At 48.1% G+C, this 21,013-nt stretch overlaps 1 protein-coding gene across 1 annotated transcript; it reads left to right on the forward strand.

Moving 5' to 3' along the window:
- Window positions 1–875: 875 nt before the first annotated feature.
- On the forward strand, window positions 876–19,623 carry LOC136052476 (sodium- and chloride-dependent GABA transporter 1-like). Its single transcript, XM_065742648.1, has 14 exons — window positions 876–1,110; window positions 4,791–4,922; window positions 5,278–5,378; window positions 6,913–7,022; window positions 7,360–7,492; window positions 8,668–8,802; window positions 9,261–9,364; window positions 9,675–9,799; window positions 10,892–11,004; window positions 14,919–15,050; window positions 15,749–15,851; window positions 16,245–16,345; window positions 17,067–17,234; window positions 19,380–19,623. The coding sequence occupies exons 1-14, from the start codon at window positions 876–878 to the stop codon at window positions 19,482–19,484; spliced, it is 1,797 nt and encodes a 598-aa protein (XP_065598720.1). The 3' UTR covers window positions 19,485–19,623.
- Window positions 19,624–21,013: the final 1,390 nt, after the last annotated feature.

The following is a 21,013-nucleotide window of genomic DNA, read 5'->3' on the forward strand; positions in this document are numbered from 1 at the left end:
TATTTCTGGTTTGTGCATCTGGGAAAGTATTTGTCAACAGCCTTCTCTGGCAGACTGCAGTACTGGTCACAGTGATGGCCCCTGGTGGAGGTTTAAATTCACTTTTCTGCATAATGGTTTGAGACATGAGTGAGAGCCAAGACCTTACTGGCCTCAAGCCCATGTTCTGCACTGGCCAATGTCAGGTGCTGAAGGGAGAGGATACAGCCAGGAGAAAAACAGAATCCTCTCTTACTGGGATCACAGTGGCTCACAGGCTGCCTATATCCACTCACATCCTTAGTGTAAGTGCTGATCAAAATATGGACACCAGCCATGCGTGGGCAGCTGAGCCACACAATTTCTCCAATGGCTCCCTGGCTGGTTTCAAGCCCTGATGTGGTGGATGTAGCTTCTCTGATGTGCTTTTTTCTTCTGTCTCTTCAGCTTGCCAGATAAATGTCTCTGCTGTACTGCCCTGTGGGTAGCTCACTGTTACTGTGCTCCCACATGAATGCAGGTCCCAGAGCTTTTCACAGAGCAGTTGTTGGGATGAGGGGGAGATGGAAGTGAAGCTATATGCTCATAACAAACAGCTTTAAGCCTGTTGTTAGCAGTCTACATGACCACAGCTCTTCAGAAGGGCAGAATTACCCTGCATTTTACCTCTGGGGAAAGCCAGGAGGCTGCTCTGGTATGTATGAATCTGTCCAGTGAGTCCATTTCAGCCAAATGAGGCCCTGTCTTGAACACTGACACAGAGTAATTTCTTTCTCTCCTTTCTTGCCAGGTGGTTAGCCCAGCACTTTCAGTTTCATCTGAGGTTGACTAGGGCCAAGGCTGCCTTTCCTGCCCCTCCAGCCCCTGAGCAAGAGCAGCCATACATCTGAATCACCATGGGCAAGATGGACAACACCTCCGTGGAGCTGAGCTCTCCCTCTGAGGTGAAGCAGGCAGCCTTGGAAGAGCCAGAACCCATCACCCTTGAAGCCCCAAGCACCAAGAAGAAGAAGATCCCAGACAGGGGCTCTTGGAAAGGGAGGTTTGACTTCCTGCTGTCCTGTGTGGGATATGCCATTGGGCTGGGCAATGTCTGGCGCTTCCCATATCTCTGTGGCAAGAACGGAGGAGGTGAGTGTAGCAGAAATACTAAGTCACAGCTTGAAGCAGTGACTGAGTACCTGGTGGGAAGGCAGGGCCAACCCAGAGAAGCTCACATGCATGCAATATACCTGAATGACCAGAAGGGAAGGAGCCAAGATCCACCCCTTCCCAGACCTCATTTAATTGTTGGCAGGGGGAAGTGAGAGTATCTTGCTAGAGATTGTCTATCTGAGGCCTTTTAAAAGTAAGCAATTTTTTTCCCTTCTTTTCTGCATCTATAGCTGCTGCATTTGGGCTTATCCTTGTTTGCTGCAACCTATTATTTTGCCTCCCCTGCCATTATTGCTGTGTTTTCATCACATTATAGCATAACAGTAAGAGGAATATGCAGTGTTTCTGCTTGCTTCTGACTGGCCCATTCCCTGTAGGGGCTCTGGGTTGTGTGATTCTGTGCTAGTAGGCAGATGGGGTATGGTACTGGGCTAGAAATCAAGAGAACTAGAAGGTCAGCTTTCTGCACGACCTGGCTCAAGTCATAAATCACACCCTGGTGCTTTCCTCTGTAAAATGGTGCTGTTTCTTTAGCATCATCACAGAGATGCTTTTGTGGAGAGGAATATTTGCTATTTGGACACCAGCGGAGTGGACAGTTTTTCTCCTCCACCACATCTTTTTCTTTCTGTGTTTTGCCTGTTAGTAAAGTAACCTTCCCCTCTTCCTTTAAGTGCTGCTCACTTCCTTGCGCTACTCCTCAGACTTCCCCACAAGTTCAAATTCCTTCACTTTACCTTTCAGGCTGTACATATAATTCAGTTGTCACGTCAGCATTCTCATGCTGGTGTTTATTTTCCTCTTAGCTCTTCCCTTTCCAGAGCTCCTGTCATAGAATCACAGAATCATTAAGGTTGGAAAAGACCAGTAAGCGTGAATGAATATCACCTCTGTGTTGGAAAAGTATTTTTCGTTTTCCAGCATGGGGGATGTATTCATTCATGCAGCTCTGAGGGTCTCCTGTTCTCACTTAGCTTCTCCACACCTTTTCCCTCAAATTTCATTTTCAAAACCTACTTCTTCTATGGCTATCATGACTATTTCTCATCTCTTCAGCTCACCCATGCTGTCCCTCCCTGCCACTGTGATGCCGATTACCTGTATTTATCCAGCCAGACTCCAGCACCCATACTTGGTTACCAGTACCCATATTTGTTCAAATTTAGTCCATCCTCTGCTCTGTGACGGCTGCATGATCTCAGACACACTGCATCCTTGCTGTCTGTCTCCTTGCATTTAAAGGTGGGAACAGTGATACCTGTAATTAGAGGAGAGATTTATTTGAGATCAAATCAACCCTATTTATAAAACCGGATGAAATCGTAAGGGACCGTGCTGGGGAGGTGTGAAATGCTGTAATTAGCATTAGTAATGGCACAGGGGGTAATTTCTGACCTGGCAGCTGCAGGCACACTGAGGGACCAGCTGGCTGCCAGCAAAAATACTGGGCAGGTGAAATGGGGAAACTGGCACCTCTGCTCTCATCCCTACCTCACCTGCTGGGCTGTGCAGCTGGTGGCAGCCTGGACCTCTTGTTCCCCTTACCCTGGCCTGCTCTGGCTGTTCCCACAGCCAGCAATGAGGAGCAGAGAGCAGCTGATGCCTGTAACAGGCAGAAGTGACGCACACAAGTGTTGCTGCCAGTGGGGTGTGGCAGGGAAGGGTCGTGGTGCATGATGGCTATCTGGTGGGCAGTGCCTGGCATGGCCCTGGTGGAGCACTCAGAGGGTGAGATGCTAATTTTAGCATCCTGCATGTGAACTTTGTGGGGCGCGGGCTGTGGGCTGCTTCCATTACGCACAGGCCAATTGGACTGAATGGAAATACCATGGCCTTGCTTACTGCCATCACATTGTATAAGCTTACGGCTGATTTGCTCTGTGTTGTAATCGGGCATGTAGTTAGGGGATAGTTGCCCTGGGTACAGTGGCCTTCCATGAGCCCTATCCGCTGCACAGAGCAGGCGTCATCCTGCCCGAGAGGTGCCTGGCTCCCCGCTGGCTCTGCGTGCTGACGGATGTCTGTGCCCAGCAATGACTAACACTCAGCCCTGTGCTGTCCTTCTGATGTCAACAGGAATTTGCTGGACTCCAAGTTGACTCTGAACGTGGCTCAGAAGGTGCTAAAAATTGTCTATCAGATCCTGAGCTTGAATAAATTGAGAGGAGCGTTTCTTTAAATAAGCATCACGCACTTCTCATTTGCACTTTGAGATGCCAAGAAAAGGCACATAGCAGCTTGTAATGCTCAGCTTCTCATCTGTGGGCAGTGTTTGCTGGTTTAAGGGTTGACTGCTATCCCTCCCTGTATGGCATAAAAGCTGAAAACTGCAGATAGATGTGGGGCCAGGCACACAGATTTTAAGTACAAATATCTAAACTGATGTCACATCTGACAGAGCAACTCTGGGAGTTTTCTTAGAGCCTGCTGAGGGACCTGACCCTCCAGAGTGTCACCTCAATTGCCAATAGCCCTAAGCTCAAGGAAGGGCAGGATGCTGCACAGGCAGGGTCCCTCCTGCTGCTACACTCAAAGCTGTTTATTCCCCATTGCCAGGCTGCAATTCAGGCTTATGGACACCAAGCTGCTGTCCTGCAGCATGTTTCCTCCCCACTACCCATTGCCTGGTCCTCTGCACGGTGGCTCCCAGCGAGTCCCACACTGGGTGTTGGTGCCTCCCCCTCCCAGCTGGGTTTACTCCCTGCTTGACATACAGGCATCCTCACCCAGCTGGGTGTCCTGCTTTCCCACTAATACCTGGAGAAGAAGACTCCAGCTGACATGTGGGCCCTCCGGATAGTGCAGGCATCAGTGCTACCCTGAACCTGGCCAGCTGCTGCTGAACAAGTAGAGTGTCTCTTCTTTCTCCTGCCAGGATCTTCTACAAGACTTTGTTCTCCACAGGGACAGTGACAGGCTCCAGCACATGCACCAAGCAGCTGGAAAATGAGCTTTGTGCTGGGTCCTAGAAGTCAGAGTGACCTGAACTTGTACCACTTTCAAATCTCATGACAAAGCTCATCTATTGTGTTGGTTCTTCTCACGCTGAGGTGTGAGAAATCCATCTGCTGGATGGCCGTACTTCTAGCAACAAGATGACTTCCATAGGGTCCATGCTAAATAATAGGATCCATAGGAATAATGTTTTCACCAGTAACTTCTAGGATGAATCTTAGGGGAAGAGTGGGGAGGTGCACAGGGCTGTTACAAGAGCAAATATGGTCATAGATTCCCTTAAAGATTGAAATAGCTGTAAACAGAGGAAGCAGTGCCAATGCCAGATAGTCCCATGTCCTTTTCCTCAAGGTGAAGGCACCACTTCAGGTAAGACAGAGAACTTCAGTGAGAGAAAGCTACCAATGTCAGCATCTGAGTGTATGTCTTCGTTGTCATACTGGGTTTAGCAGCACCCAAGTATCTACCAAATAAGCAAGGCTGGCATCACCAGCTATGGTGTATGTGCTTATGTATGTATGAGAGATATACATCCACAGTGGTATGAGCTCAGGAGGGGAATGCGGTGGTGATCTCAGCAGGAGACTTTCCAAATGCATCAAGCCTAGTTGCAAACTGTTACCTCTGAGCAAGTCTGCTCGTCATCACGTGGGTGCTGATGGAGAATCAGAGCCATCTGGTAACTCTGCTCCTTCTTTCAGGGGCCTTCCTCATTCCCTATTTCCTGACGCTGGTGTTTGCTGGGATCCCCCTCTTCCTGCTGGAAACTGCTCTTGGCCAGTATACCTCTGTGGGTGGACTGGGAGTCTGGAAATTAGCACCCATGTTTAAAGGTACTGTGCTGTAAGTTTGTGAAGGTGGTGGTACATGCCTACAAAGAGCCTCCAAAGGGTTGGGAAGCAAAGCCCTGGGGAATGGGGTGGGGGAAGCTCCTTGTCCTTTACCCCTAAAGTCTGGGAAAGTGATCAGATCCTGTTTATAAAGAGCAATCCAGCATACTGAAATTTTCACCCGGTGGAAATGGGTGGATGAAAAGCTTTCTTGAGGGCACAGTGTATCTGTGCTGTTTGCCAAGTTGATAAACTGCCTTGTCTTTTCTGTCTCTGCCACAAAGCTTTCTGTGATGCCCAGGAGCTCACCTGGGCACCTGAGACCTGGATTGATGCTGCTTTCTGCCTTCTTTTACAGGAGTGGGGCTGGCAGCTGTGGTTCTCTCCTTCTGGCTTAACATCTACTACATTGTCATCATTGCCTGGTCTCTCTACTATCTCTTTAACTCTTTCACTGCGGTGAGTCACAGATTTCTAGTGACACTGGCTGCGCAGTCCTTACTCCCTGCTTTCTGGGGAGCAGTTTCTCACACCATGAAGATGCATCTTAGGATGTCGCTTTGGTTTGTTCAGGTGTAACAGATCTGGCAGGTGACAGCACTGGTGTCTCCATAGTCAGCTCAAGGTGTTGGGTCACAGCCTTTGCTTTCACCAGAAAGCTCCCGAAACGTGTCAATCACAATGCTAGGCTAACATCTATTCCCTGCCCCTCCTAAATCTGAATAGGAGTATTTTGAACCTGAACAGGGAACCCAGCTTGCCTGCTGCAGCTTCTGTCCTCTGAGATCCAGAGGAAATGGAGCAGCAACAAAATGTCCCCATGCCTGCCCCTCCTAGAAGAGCTGTGCTGCATCTCTGACGTGCAAGTCACTTGGTTGAAGGGATGCTCTGTAGCTCTGCTTGAGCCACTGCATTTACTTCAGTGCATTTAGCAAGTACACAGCAAGATCACAGGATGAATGCAAATAGCTTGGGGGTATGCTGGGGTGTTCCTGTCTGTCCCTCCACAGCCTTTCTGCAGAATGAGCATGCTCCTTGCAGGCTCTGATGCCACGGAGCACTTAAAATACAGATAACATTTTAAAAAGAGTCTGTATTCATGTATGGACAGGAAAGGACACAAACGTTCTCAAAAGCTTTGCCAAGCTGGAGCCCTTTACAAAGGGAAATCATTCAGAATAGCCCTTCTGCATCCATCTACATGTCTTGGCTGTGCTTTCTCTGCTTGTAAGACGAGACTGCTACATGCAGGGTTGTATCTGAGCTGCTTAAGCATGGCATGATGGGGCATGGACAAATTGCCTGTGTGCTCATACAACCTGTGATGCTGTAGCTTCATTGCTTGCAGCTCCAGAGCTGAATGTGTTCAACCTGCAGCAATGCAGCCACAGCATAAAAATATCCAGGAACTCCTCTGTAATGCTAAAAATCAGGGAAGGAGACCATGTGAAATAGCTACAGTGCTATTTTTTTTACTCCCATGCTTATGCTACAATAGTTTGTTCCTATAGACAGACTCTTAGCCTCCAATTTGCAATGCTACATTGCTTTTCGCATGTTGGGGCTTGGTATGAATGGGAGATAAGGAATGAATCAGTGTTTGTTCTTTGTGCAGAGAACTCCAACCACTTGTTTTGTGAAACTAACCGAAAGCTGTAGTGATTCTAAACACAATATCCCTCAGTAGCTATTTTAATTAGTAGCTATTAATTACCAACAGTTAATTGGACATAGCTTACTGTCCAGGGAGTTGCTACAATTTATTAGAGCTATGACATTGCCCTAATCACGTCTTGATATAATTTCCTGGAAAATCTGCTTCACACTTAATTATTATTTTGGAAAACCATTTAATGCCTTTTCCTGCAAGACTCCTGCCCATCCAGATGAGCTGCCTGTCCCCTTTGCAAAAACAACCTGTGTATGTAGTTGAAAAGAAGACAGGTTTCTCTCCTTGCTGGAGATGTGACTCTAACGACAGCCATGCCCCCAGGACCTGCCGTGGCAGAGCTGTGGGAACGCCTGGAACACTGACCGCTGCTTCTCCAACTACTCCCTGGATGACACCACCAACCTCACCAGTGCTGTCACCGAGTTTTGGGAGTACGTCACAGCCTGCCTACACCAGGTTTCTCCCCACTGCAGCCATCCCACCTGTCTACTGGGGCTGCTGCCCTCCCTGTCATCTCCTGACCTTGGCCACTAGTTGGGTGGGCATGGGGCAGGGAGCAACGTGCAGCTGCATGTCAGATGAAGGGAGAGAAACGGCCTCACAGCATCTGTCCTCCTTCCCTTAACCCCCTTGCTGTGTGCCTCTGGTCCCTCTAGGATTTTGTGCATGTCTGCATCTGGCTTTTTACCCTCCATCCACCACTGAGATCTCCAATCCTTACAGCTCCAGGGGTCAGACTTCCCCTTAATACAACCTCTTCCACCCTAGGAGGAACATGCATCAGATGTCTGGGGGCCTGGGAGAGCCCGGATCCATCCGCTGGCCCCTGGCTGGCACGCTGGCCCTGGCCTGGCTGTTGGTCTACTTCTCCATCTGGAAGGGCGTGGAGTGGACGGGCAAGGTATGGCATGAGGAATAGGTGGTTCGGAGCTGTCAAAATATCCTCCAGACTCAATTTAGGCTGAGTGTCTATAACTAATGTTATGGTGCTTCAAGGCTGAATTGCAGCAGATGCTATTAAATTCTTGACATTTACCTTGCACGGCTGTAAAAATTGCTACTATGTTCACGGTAACTTTCAATCTAAGCATAGAGAATAATTCTTCCCTGCCAAGTCACGGGTCCATATTCTCAGTCTCTCTGAAGATTTGGGGAAGAGATTTTCAGAGATAACTTATGTAAACCAGCATCAGGACAGTTCTTCAAGATGATGAGGTGTATTCCAGGCTCCACCTTATAAAAATAATGTCTCCTGAAACACTGCAGACTGAAAAACATTCACCAACTCTTTAAAAGTTTTTCTCTGCTGCCCTTTAGGTATAGATGAGATGCCTACAGATCAGAAGCATATGATTATTCACTGTGTAGCATTTCAGACCAGCACAGTTGAGAGGTAATTGCTTAGTTTATTGAAATGGTGATGCTGAGATATTGAGGTGTGTTATTTAGAGCACAGCATGATCTTAGAGGGACAGCATTATGAAAGGAATAATCTACAGGGAAGATGTGAAAGAAGCACTTCAGAGGGAGGTCACCTCCACTGTTGACACCCCTAGGGGTTCTCAGATGGGGTTTGGCTATGCAGTCACAGCAGAAACCCAGTGACTGCCATTACCTGTTGAGTGATGGCACACGCTCACAGTTATCTGAAGAGTTGGAGACAAGAGAGCTAATGTTGCTTGATGCATTGGACCAGTGGAATGCTGGCAAAATAAGGATGTGATGACTTAAAGGGATTATTTCTGTGGGCTAAATTTATCCCTTGGCAATGCCCTTGTCTTTGAGCAATCCATCCAGAATTTAACCCGCTACTTTTGTGATTAGTGCATCCTTTCTTGTCTTTGGCAGAGAGAAACAGACAGAAACGTTACTTGCATAGGAGAGGGGGGCAGAAAGCACAAGGAGGATGTTGATCAGCTTCTTCCCTCTGGGGGCTGTACAGGCTGCTCCCTCCACGGTTTCAGGCTCAGCCATGAGCAGCAGTGCTTGGGGACCTTGTCTCCCTTCAAAGATGTCTGTAGTGCCACCATGGACAGGGAATTAATGACGGTATCTTTCCTACTGTGTCTCTTGCAGGTGGTGTATTTCTCAGCCACCTACCCTTATTTCATGCTGTTCATCCTCTTCTTTCGGGGAGTTACACTGCCTGGGGCCAAGGAGGGCATCCTCTTTTACCTCACACCTGACTTCAGGAAGCTGTCCGACTCTGAGGTTAGTTGCCTGGCTGTGGCTGTCCTCTTGGTAGTTCTGACACAGAGCTACCTACACAAGTGTTTCTTTCAATATTTTAAGAGAGAACTAAAACAGAAAAGGAATATCTCCCCACTAATGTAGTCATTACCCTCACAGTTTGAGACAAAACTCACGGTATTTGTGAGTGGAAAGCTATGCAGCATCTCTGCTGTAATCAGGTGATATCATCCATGAGGGATGAGGAAATTACCCCAGTAAAGGAGCCTCTGCTTTGGGTTGAGAATGCCTTGCTTCCTGATCACCCCAGTGCTGGATGGCTGAGCCCACAGGCCTGCAGCCCACACTGGCCATGTGCAGCAGGTTGTTAGTCCCTGCAGGGAGGGAGAGATGGACCAGAGACTGGGTAATGGTGAGCTGAGTCCACCAAACTGACTGCATTTTGGAGGACAGACACAAAGCGTGCTTCTTCTCTGCAGGTCTGGATGGATGCAGCCACACAGATCTTCTTCTCTTACGGCTTGGGGCTGGGGTCCCTGATTGCACTGGGGAGCTACAACACTTTCCACAACAATGTCTACAGGTCTGTTGGGTTTTCCTGGCTCTGCTGGGTTTTTGTGGTGGGAGCAGCAGAGAACCATGCATTGTGACCACCATCACATGGCCAGTAGAGCCCCACTCTGCCGCTGCCTTGAGTTCTTGCAAGGATGGAGGCTTGACAGCAAGTCTGGGTGCCTGGCCTCTGCAGACACCCCCTGTCACAAAGCAGCTGAGGGACACACTGCCACCTCCCTTAATGGGGAAGGTTTAGTCTTCTCTTTGCCCAGCCTTTGTTCCTCATCTATTTGGTAGGGACCTGAAAGTGGCTTCTTGTTTTTCTTTCTCTACTCCAGAGACTCCATTATTGTCTGCTGTATAAACTCCACCACAAGCATATTTGCTGGATTTGTTATTTTCTCTATCGTTGGCTTCATGTCGCACATCACAAAGAAGTCTATTTCAGAGCTGGCCTCCTCAGGTGAGAAAACATGACTAATAAGACCCAGAATTGTCTTTTCCTTCCCTGATCCCCCAGCATCACTTCTTAGAGCTCACATCTCTTCGCAGTGTTACTCAGGGGCTGTCCTCGAGGTAGAATGCAGGAGTCAGATCCTATACAGTTTTCCCAGGAAAATATGCTGTGCATGAGTAGAGGGACACATTCTCTGGCATCAGCATAACGATAGTGTGTGTGTGTAACTGATACTACTTCACACACTTGAAGATCCACCTTGGGAAGTTTCCACAAGTCACCCAAAATAGCAAACCCAGGTGCAAATGCAACAGCAGCCTTTTTAGAGAAATTTCTCCCCAAATGTGGGATGCTCTCAGATCCTTCTTCTCCATGACCAAGCACACAGTCCTCTTTGTATGCCCTCTGCCCAACACAGGTCTGAACCACCTACGGCTGACATTCACTGCACACCAATTCTTGATGCAGGGAGTATTCCTGCCTCCTTTTAATGTCCACCTGCTTTCAGTGATGAGGTTTTGTGAGCTTTGGCTGCAGTGAAATATTTAATGTTTGCTTTCTACAACCTTTCTTGGAGAATAGTTGCCTCCTTACATACTGCCTGTGTTCTTGGTAGATGTGATCAAAGCTTGCTGTCCTTTTTCCATGCAAGATTTTGAAATTGTAATCTCTGAATAATTTTTTTTAAACATAGATGAGGTTGTGTCTTTTTGCCCAAAGACATATTTTGAAATTGCTGTCTATCCAGAGGAAGCTTTTATCTCAAGCAACAGCATTATGTGATGGGGAAAAAAAAGACACCAGCACCAAATATCTCTTTCTTTTCTAGCAAAGTTTTCCAGCTCCATTTGGTAGCAGTGATTTGATGACTCTCTTGCTGGCAGGAGGAGAAAAGGCAAAGCATCTCTGTACTCACTGCTGCATCCCATCCCACCCCTGTGCACGCAGCACGGTTGGTGTGTCATGGGTGACATCTCCTGTAGTAGTTTCCTGCAGTTCCTGACTGCCATCGCTGTTTCTGTTCACTGTCACACAACACTCTGACTTTCCACAGAACACTTTATAAATGTGGACTTGTCTCTCATTTCACTTCTGCAGGCCCTGGACTGGCTTTCCTCGCCTACCCGCAGGTGGTCACCCAGCTTCCCCTGTCCCCACTCTGGTCGATCCTCTTCTTCTCTATGCTGATGATGCTGGGCCTGGATAGTCAGGTGAGACAGCCCAGATACAAAGTGGGGTAAGATGCAAATATATTTTTGGACGTCACAGTGGTTTTCCATTCTGCACTTTAAATCAGTGCCGAGCAGAATCTTTTCACAGGCTGTCACATAAAAATATTCTCTTTTGTGGTCCTCATCCCTGCACTCTTCTCATATACTGCAAGTGGGGTGGTATCTGACCAGTCAGCCTCATGAGAATACCACCACTTCTCTGCAGAAGGATCTTTGGAAAACTGATGTCCATTCAGATCAGTTTATGACCCTAGAGAAGTGTTGCTGCTGCAGGGACACAGTATGTCCTGGTCTTGCTGACTGGCACTGGCAACTGAGCTGCCCAATAGCTCACAACCTCTGAATGGAGCTAGTGGGAAACTAGCCCTGTCAAATAGCACGGGTTCTGTGGTTTGGTTTTTTTTTTTTCTTTAACAGGTGGCAATACTTTATCTGATAATTTAGCCTAAATGTAGCTACCCAGTGAGGCTGCCCCTCTGAAGGAAAGGGTGTGACAAAACCAAAGGCTCTTTCAGAAGTGTGTGCTTGGTCTGCTGCATCCTTCCCTGTGCCAGCGTGGTTCTTCCTTGCTGTGCAAAGCCATAGAGCAAAATGGATGCTCTCTTGGGTTACACATAGCCTTCATAAACCCAAATCTAATTCCTGCTCAGACTCAGGCACATCCCTGACCTGTCATACCTGGTTTCCAAGAAAATCCAATCTATGAGACTTGCTTTTCAGTTACTGTACACTCCTACAAAAACACGTCCTGAAGCTCACAGCTGCATTACCACAGACATTATTTGGCAAATAATTTCAAATAATGACTGAACATTTCAAAAGAAGCTCCATTTACAGAAAAAAAAAAGAAAGAAAATAAAAATTGCTCTCCGTGGATTATTCACTCAGCTTCAGTAAATAGTTTGAGACATGACAATCAGCCCTCAAAGCACTGTGCAGAATTTATTTGCTGCATTTGCTTCTCAAATACCACTTGAAATTCTCCAGGTCCCTCCGCCAGCTGGTCTCAGAGGGCGGTTGGTTGGTCTGTGGGGGGCTATCACTGCCTGGAGGAGGAGTGGGGGGAAGGAGGCACCACGTGGAAAACAAGCTGTTAAAGAAGGGCAGTTAAATAGATGGGAAGGACCTTTCTGCATGCATGCTGATGCTCTGAGTCAATCACACAATTTAAAGCACAGCAGCTTAGGCATATGGAACAACACACACACAAGGGCTGCAATTACACATGCATTTTGAAGTATCCATTTAAAAAATAAGGACTTATTTTAAATATTGTTTGTGGTACTTGCAGATGAGGAGCAGCTCCTGTCATTAGGGCACGTCAGGGTCCCTCTCCACCCTCCAGGCAATGGGACCAGAGGAACATGGGAGCCTGGCCAGCAAGGGAAGGTCGGGCTGAGGTCTGAGTTTGTGATGCAGCAATGAGACCATTCCCCCTCAGCAGTGCTGTGAGGAGGTCTGCTCGTGTCCATGAGTCTCAGCAAAAAGTTCAGCAATACAGCTCCATCTGCCTCTCTGCCATCATTCTCATCTTCTCTGCAGTGTCTTGAACACAAGCAGTGACCTACATTGATGGCATGCACCTCCCTCCTATGCCCCTACTTGCCGCTCGTGGTCCTTAATGTTTGCTGTGCCTCTGATCCACTCTGGCTTTAGCTCTCTTGCGTCTAGACCCTCTTGCATAACATGCTAATGCTTTCTTTTAACCTACCAGTTTCCAGGTCAGGCGTTTTCCCCTCAAGGGCTTGCTAAGCCCTGTGACTGCAAGCCTGCATCTGTCCTTTGCGAGACCACCTCTTGCAGGTTATTCATGAGGATGTGTGGCTGAGAGCAGCGAAACCAATGCTGCACATCTGGCAGCTGTGATTAACCTGCTCTTGGGTCCCTGTCCTGGTCCTGCACAGACCAGGATTCTCCTTCTGGTTAGTGTGACCAAAGAGGAATAGCACACCCCTGGCACTGTGAGGATGGGGGAGAGTCGGCCAAGTCCAGGTCATTCAACACAGCAGCTTGTGATGGTGATTAAGCACCAAAATGGGAAGAAGGGAGAAGTAATTGGAAATAAAACCTTTAGGAGAAAAACGTTATCACGGCCAAACAATCAGCAGATGCTCTTCACTCCTGAAAGCAGCATGGGAGCTGCCTGCTTACCCCGGGGGAGTGTCTAAGGCTGGGTACATGGGCTGGGAAAGTTAGACCCTGAGCCACACAGAGAGCTGCACTCCCAAGGCTGGAAGTACAGCCCCTCCAGCCCCTGTGGCTGTATCACCTCTGAGGCTGATGGAAAGTCATTTCCAGTGAATGGTATGAAGTTTCTGTTTTATTAACCAGCGTGGCACCGCTTGGTTCCCTGTTTTACCCATTACATGCTGGATGCCCCTCACGCACACCCTCTCCACTAGTCCCTCCCCAGCCCTAGTCCCTTTCTGCCTTGCCCAGTGCCAGGTGATGGCCATATATCCATGCAGAAGGAATAGCTTTTGACAGGGTTGGTTTTGTCATGCTGATGCTTCACACCGTGGTGCCAGCTCTGTCCTGACTCTTGTAGACAGTGAGCTGGGTGGGATGGGGTAAAGAGCTCACTGACAATGAATATAAAGGCAGCTTAACCCATGTGCTAATGGCAAGCAATGCTTTAATAGCACTTGTGTCCAACATAAAAGGCTGAGCTCATTACGAATTCCAATCAAAGCAATTGAGCTTGGGCTCTCTGGGATGCAGCTTTCCACACTGCAGCTCGTGGAGATAAAACCCCAGGCAGGAATATCGCTCTTTGCCTCTCTCAGCTTCCCTGATGCCAACGGGATGTGAGCTCCTCTACCATCCCTGCCCAGCAGCAGGAGTGACTCAGACGTCTGCCTTTGCTTCCATAGATTTTTCCAGTGCTCTGCTGCTCTTTTTAGTCTGTATGTCTCTACCTCCACATCTATTGACTGTTCGCTTTCTTCTTGTCTCAAATCTAAACCTAAAAATACCCCCACTTTCTACAGCACTCTCCTGGGGACAGAGAAGTCCCTGATATCCACCCATCACTGCCATTGCACTGGTTTGTACATTCACTGAGGGCAACCAGGGAAGCTAGGAGCTTGCTGCCCTCACCAACTTCCCAGTGGTTTTTCTATGGGCAAGATGTGCTCCCTGAGATCTGTACGTTACCAGTGGTTCTTAGGAGCGAGACCCAAAAGTGAATCTCATCGTTTAAGAGGAAATAGGAGAGAAGGATGCGCTTCACACATATACAATCTGCCATAGGGAAGATGATGGTACAGACAGCATTAACTCACTGTGCCTGGCACAGCACAGCTCTAGAAAGACCACGTGCTGTGAGGATGGCCTTTTAATGTACTATGTGCATTTTAATGCAGTGCTTGAAAAGAGGGAAATAAACTTGAGGAGCGTGTAGTCAGAAATGTTGTTGTTACGCACTTGCATGTGGGACTGGACAGTGGGTGATGCAGATACCTTAATGAGTGCTTTAGATCAGAGAACAGCACAAGCACTGCTGCAGTATGCTGAGAAGAGCAAACCCAGGAAAGGACAAGCACACATATCAGCAGCACAGCTGTTGTTGTGATGGAGAGGCTAGCAGAGCTGTGTGCAGGGCAGAGGTGGGGTGGCCCTCAAGAGTTTGGGGGGAGACAAAGATGGAGATATATCTCAGCTAATTTTAGGTATCTAAGCTCAGTGTTTCTATTCCCTGTATAATTAGTGAAGAGAAAGAGGTGCTTCCAGGACATGATTCAGGCCAGCTCTGTGCAGAGCCTTCTTTTCTACTGTCTACAAATGACACTTAAAGCAATGAGGCTGTCAGTTATGGGGGTTAATTGTAGGTAGGGGTGATGTCAGGCTAAGATACTCACAGATGTTTCCTTGGTGTGTGTCTTTTGCTGCAGTTCTGCACTGTGGAGGGGTTTGTCACTGCCCTGATGGATGAATATCCTCATATCCTCAGAGCCAGGAAGAAGATCTTCATTGCAGTAGTCTGTTTCATCTCTTATCTCGTTGGATTCTCCAATATCACCCAGGTACAGATAGCCATGCTTGTACTTCCATTCCTGGCACCTGTCCAGTCACCTGTGCATTTCACAGTAGCACCAAAAGCTTTAGGAGAAGGGACAGCACCTCTAGGAGCCATCTCAGTTTTGGACAAATGGGCTTATCATTGCTGTCACATCTCAAGTGATGCCTCCATAATTGCTGTAGCCAGACTGGTGTGTTGTCTTGCTATTTGCAATAGGGTCTCAGGCCAGCAAAGCCCACCCTGAAGGAACACTTGGTGCAGAGGGTTAAGATAACATGAAGAAGACAAGCTGCTTGGAGCCCTGAACCTCTGGGGCTGAAGCCAAGGTCCAAGTGTGTGGACATCAGCACTGAGTGGTCTGAGAATTTGTGAGGAGCAGATCAGCAAAACTCCTGGGAGGGGCGGAGTGCACTAAGTTAGGTTACTCCAACTAAAACAGGGATAAGTAAGAAAGCCTCGTGAATACCTGCTTTTCTACTCACCATTGACTATACCTGAACAAGCTGGCTAATTGCCTTGAAGAGCACATCAGTTTTTCTGCGGGGAACCTGATTCTAGTAGAAACATTGCAGTGCCTGCTCTCCTGTCTGGGGAAATAAGCATTAAAGCCAGCAGATGTAGATAGTAGCAATTCAACAGTCGGCTAATATTGTCAAGTGTAGTCCATAACTAAACTCCTTGACACTGGCTTTGTCTCCTCAGGGTGGCATTTATGTCTTCAAGCTGTTTGATTACTACTCAGCCAGTGGCATGTGTCTTCTCTTTCTTGTCTTCTTTGAGACCATCTCAATTTCTTGGTGTTATGGTAAGCAAAAAAAGACCTTGTTTCTTTCTTGTCTCCACGGGCAAAGTGAGATTTTTCAGAAGCATCCAACAGTGAAGGCTATAAAAGATTTGCAACCAAAAATTGCTGAGGCTTATAATTCCAGAAAATCAGGACTGTGAGGCTGTCACCTCACTTCCCCAGGCCTCCACAAAGACCTGTGCACTAACTGGCAGATGCCTGTGGTCTTGCCTTCAGGCTCCTCCCAAGACACCATGAACATGAAAGACGATGTTGCGTTTGTATCCTCATCCCTGGGCCCTCTAGATAACAGTTCTCATACCACAGCATTGTCACCTTTTTGCCTTTGCTCTGTCATGAGAATTAGTGAAGCCCAGGTGGGAAGCTTTTCTCAACAGCCTTTTCTTCTTCTAGGTGTGAACAGATTTTACAGGAACATTGAGGAAATGATTGGCTACAAACCTTGCATCTGGTGGAAAATCTGCTGGGCCTTCTTCACTCCTCTTGTCTGCCTGGTAAGAACAGAAGGGTCCTATCTGCAGGAGTGGACCCAGAAGGACCTCTTAGTTTGGAAGGGCTGCATCATGTTTCCAGTCCACTATCAGCCTGTCCATAACTGCAGTGTACCTGGGATGGACAAAGTATCTGCAGGAAATCGTGCATAAGAAAGTCTTCAGAGTTAATTATTTAATCTAAATTATGCTCTCAATTCTTCTATCTGGAATAAGCAAATAATTTACCCTATTTAAAAGCTGTTATTGGTAGAAGGTTCTCAGCCCCTGTGGCTCCTGCCTAATAGGCTTGTCAGAGCAAAATTACACCACATTACAGCTGTTGGAGGAGCAATTTTGCTTTTGCTGGTTCTTACATTTCCAGCAGCAGTAGTACAGGGAATGGTGTGAGAAGGACAGTGATAGGAAGTTAAAGGCTCCTGAGGACAACTGTGAAGATGCTGTCAACTTGGTTAGGAACTGCTTGCAGGGGCACTGCTTATCTGAGCAGTCTGGTGAAGAAGGAAATTAGGGTTATTCCAGTTTCAGCTTTCAGCATAGGGTAGTCAGTGAAGAAATGATAGAAAATTAAGAGATGATGGGCTGAAAGCTTCTAAAATAATTCAAGGAGCTGTTGGATTGCTGTAAGACTGCTTGGCACTAAGAGGATGATGAAGGAAAAAAATTAATGGATGGCTCTGATCTTGCACATCCTCACTTGCTGTGGCTTTTGTTCTTTTCCCAGGGTGTGTTCTTATTCAGTGTGGTGGAAATGACCCCTCTGACGCTGGGAAAATATGTCTATCCCGCGTGGGGACAAGGTATTGGTTGGCTCATGGCACTGTCCTCCATGGTACTGATCCCAGGATACATGCTGTACAGCTTCTTCACCTCAACAGGGACTCTCCGGCAGGTATGTATGGCTTTGCCACTCCTCTCCTGTGAAGAAATCCTTAAGATTTTGTAACACAGAGAAATCCCAGTTCCCAGTGGTCCCTGGCTATGAGCATATTTACCCAGCACTCCTCAGCAGAGAGATCAGCATCCTCCAGGGAGGAAGCTTGAGACAATTCAGGGCTAAGACCTGCCAGTGATGGAGACAGCATCATTTGACGTGCACTTTGCTAACAGCAGTCAGTGTATGAGGGGGCTAAGAAGCAAGGCAGACTTCTGTGCAGAACCCAAAATACCTACAACTCTTTGATCTTGCTTAAAATATATATATTTATTCTTGACTTGAGCAAGGTTACATGCAGCAGTGAATCACGAGACTCTGTATGTCATACCTGGTAATTGCTGTTGAGATCTTATTTACAGTGCTGACGTTCCATCTTGAGAGTGCTGTGCACGAAGTCCCCATCTCAGTGCTGTGAGCTACAGGTGCAAGCAGTCAGTCACTGCAGGGGTGCTGCTGATTTATGACTTTCCCAGCCTGCTCCCAGCAGCCGGCTGGCACCAGCTAAACCCTGCCAGCTTACTTCGTGGACGTCATAGTTTGAGTACTGTTTAAGTCCAAGTGCTTTGGCTAGAGCTGCTGGGCTGAGGTCAGCTTTGGGCCTGCTGCTTCTGAGGTCAGGTTGCAAGTGGATTTGACTTTCCTTCCTCACAGCTCACCACTTAGATGGGATCTGCTACAGGATCTGCCTGGGTCTGCTGTCTCAGAGTGGCTTTCATTTTCTGGTCTCTCATCTGAGTTCAGTTTCTGGTTCTTGCTGTTTGTCTTGGGAGCAGCCTTGAGGTTCTGCAGGACTCAAACTTGTGTTATGCCAAGCCACTAGCGTGACGCTGGGTTGAGGGCCAGCTGTGGTTCCACCTGTAGAGCCTATCTCAGATGTCTCGAGGGCTTCTTAACCCCTCATAATAGGAGCTGGAAAAGGAGGAAAAGGGAATCTGTCAAGCAAACAGATATGTTTTCAATCCTGTTCCCGTTAGGGATGTGACAACACATCTTGGTATCTGGGGGATCCAAGCCAGCCTGCGGCCCTCCTGGAGTAGCTGCACTTCTGACTGAGGGCTTTTGCTCCTGGTGATCATAGATCCAGAGAGAAGCAGCAGATGGCAGCAGGAGGGAGGCAGGCTTTTGTGTATGTGTGTGCGTGTGCCAGAGAGACAGAGAGAATTTTTGGCCTCTTATACACACAGATCCTGGATTAGTTCGTAATAGAGCTGAAGCTGGAGGGAAATTAGATGCCAATGCAGAATAAAGTGGTTTTGACAGACAGGGAAGATTACAAGTCATTTTGATCCTACTGAACATGAATGTGAGGGGAAAAGAAAAGACCATGAATGGCAGAAGCATCTCAGTGATCGTTCCAGGGAATTCACCCAGCAACAGCCACTTCAGCTGTGCTGGAGAGCTGAAGCTTGTTTCCCCTTGCTGCAAGGAACCTCTTCCTGGCTTAGTGATGCCTAATTCAGGTCGGGCTCTATCCTCCCCTGCCTTCTCTTTTGCAGCATCAGACCCACTCCGGCAGACAAAGTGACTCATAAGCATTCATCACCCCCGGTGCTTAGTCTGCACGCTTCCAGTAATGACTTGCCCCTCTGTATCTTCCTGGGATCTGGCTTCATTTTACTGCTCTTTACAGTTTTCATTTAATCAGTTGAGGGCGGTGGGAATCACTGCTGGTGCAAAGGATTGAGCAGGTGGACTGGTCTGATCCACATTAGAGGCACAGACCACGACCTGTCAGCACGCTACAATTGGTTAATGACATTTCACAGGAAACCCTAGCTGCAAAAACAGGGAAGCTTGGAAAAAGGCTCTGCTCTGAAGCCTGTGATATTACAGCTCTCCCTTGTTCCTGTTAGCAGCTGGCATTGCCTGGTAGCTGCTTCCCCATGTTAAAAAAGTGATCCCTGCACTTCAGAAAGAAGTTCTCTGCGCAGCACCAAAGCAGGGGGCTCGCACAGCCCGGCAGCAGAGGTGGAGTGGTGCTGCAAGGGCATTCCCTGCCACATCACTGTCTCCTCGCACTGGCAATGGGGCCACCTTGAGGCTGGAGATGGGGGGTCCCAACCTTCAGCTGACTCCCTCTCTCCCCTTGTTCCCGAGCAGCGTTTCCAGCAGATGACGCAGCCCCGGACGGAGGTCCAGGTGCAGAAGAATGGCCTCCAGCCAAAGACGTCCCTGAATGGCAGAGGATCAGATGCTGCTGTCTAGGAGGAGAGCTGGAGCTCCTTGCCCTGCCCCGTAGCTGCTCACACCAGGCCATCCCTCCAGCCCCTCTGGCACAGCCCACTGTTCCCGGCTCTGCAGTGGCTTCACAGGAGAGGACCAGGCAGAGGAACCCCAGCACCTCTCTTCCTCCCAGCTGACCCTACGTTAACACCACTGACTGTCTCCATCATGCAACTCTCTGGCCTTGGCTCCCAGAGAGGAGCAGCCTGTAGCCAGAGCTCTCTCCTCTCGACCAGGGGTGATGTTTCTAGAGAGCTTATACTGACGGTTCACTGTTTCTGCATTATCCATCTTGCACTTCCATGTGATCCTGCAGAGCACGCCTCATAGCACACAGCTGTGCTTCACCCTGGATTGCCACCAGGTTCCTATCTCAGATAGATAGTGATCAAATGATGTAGTATAAAACGATGTTAGCAAATGCATCATTGGAAGGGATATGGCAGAGCAAGTGATTCCAGTGAAATCCAGTGAAAAGCCCTGCATGCTGGTAGTTATATGACACAGCCCAAACTGGACAAAGGCATCAGGAGAGGACACAATGCTCTCGGGTGCCATGTTTCAGCCCTGCACATCTCCAACCATTACCACCCAGCCAGCAGGCTGGCCCCATGAGCCACAGCCAGATTCAGAAGGCAGCCCTTCTCTCGTGGAGAGCCCTGCCCTTTGCAGCTCTGCGCAGCAGCCACACCTTGACCCTAAGATCTAAACGTACAGGCTGGGTCATGTAAAGCTAAAAGCCAAACACTAAGAGCTGCACTCACAGTTAATCTCAGGTAGTTACAGAGGTATCATTCTTCCTTATCCTGTAATTTTATGCACCAGTGTGTCTGAAAATTTGTATTCCACTTTCACCTATGTTTATAAACTGGGCAATAAAGGAGCCCACCTTCTCATAACCTTTGAGGGACATCTGTGCTCATAGAATACCTTTGAGGGACATCTGTGCTGAGGGCAGTTCATAGAATCATAGTTGTTGCTCTTTGATCTCCACAGGAATTACCTTTACTACAAACCCTGCTTTTGCCTGTGCACCCTAGTTACATCACCTCCCTCCCCTTAAATGTAGGCTGAGATTTTCAGAAGTGGGTAATGGGTAAAAGAGTCAATCACAGAATCACAGAACTGTAGGGGTTGGAAGGGACCTCTAGAGATCATCTAGTCCAATCCCCCTGCCGAAGCAGCTCCCAGTGCTTGAGTGAGTGAACGCTGTGAAAGATCTTGATTTTCCAGGAGTATTGGGGCAGCCCCTGACTGAGGGTAGAAGGAGTCAAAGTCAGCAGTCCTTTTGGAAACTCTTGGCCAAGAGCTCCCTCGCACAAGCAGAGCTTCACTCCAGGGCAGCAGGGGTGCTACCCTGCACTCGTGTTCTCTGTGTAACAATATTCAGTGAGGAATTGCCATCTGCAGCTTCCTGCCTGTGTGACTTTTCCTTGGGCTCATGCTTTTGTCCTGCTTCCTTTCATTCTCTTGCCTCACTTCTTCCATGCTCCCACCCACCCAGTAGAAAT

The sequence above is a fragment of the Cyrtonyx montezumae genome, unplaced genomic scaffold, assembly GCF_038088225.1.
Source record: "Cyrtonyx montezumae isolate F1298 unplaced genomic scaffold, pur_monq_1.0 scaffold_3, whole genome shotgun sequence".
NCBI lineage: Eukaryota > Metazoa > Chordata > Aves > Galliformes > Odontophoridae > Cyrtonyx > Cyrtonyx montezumae.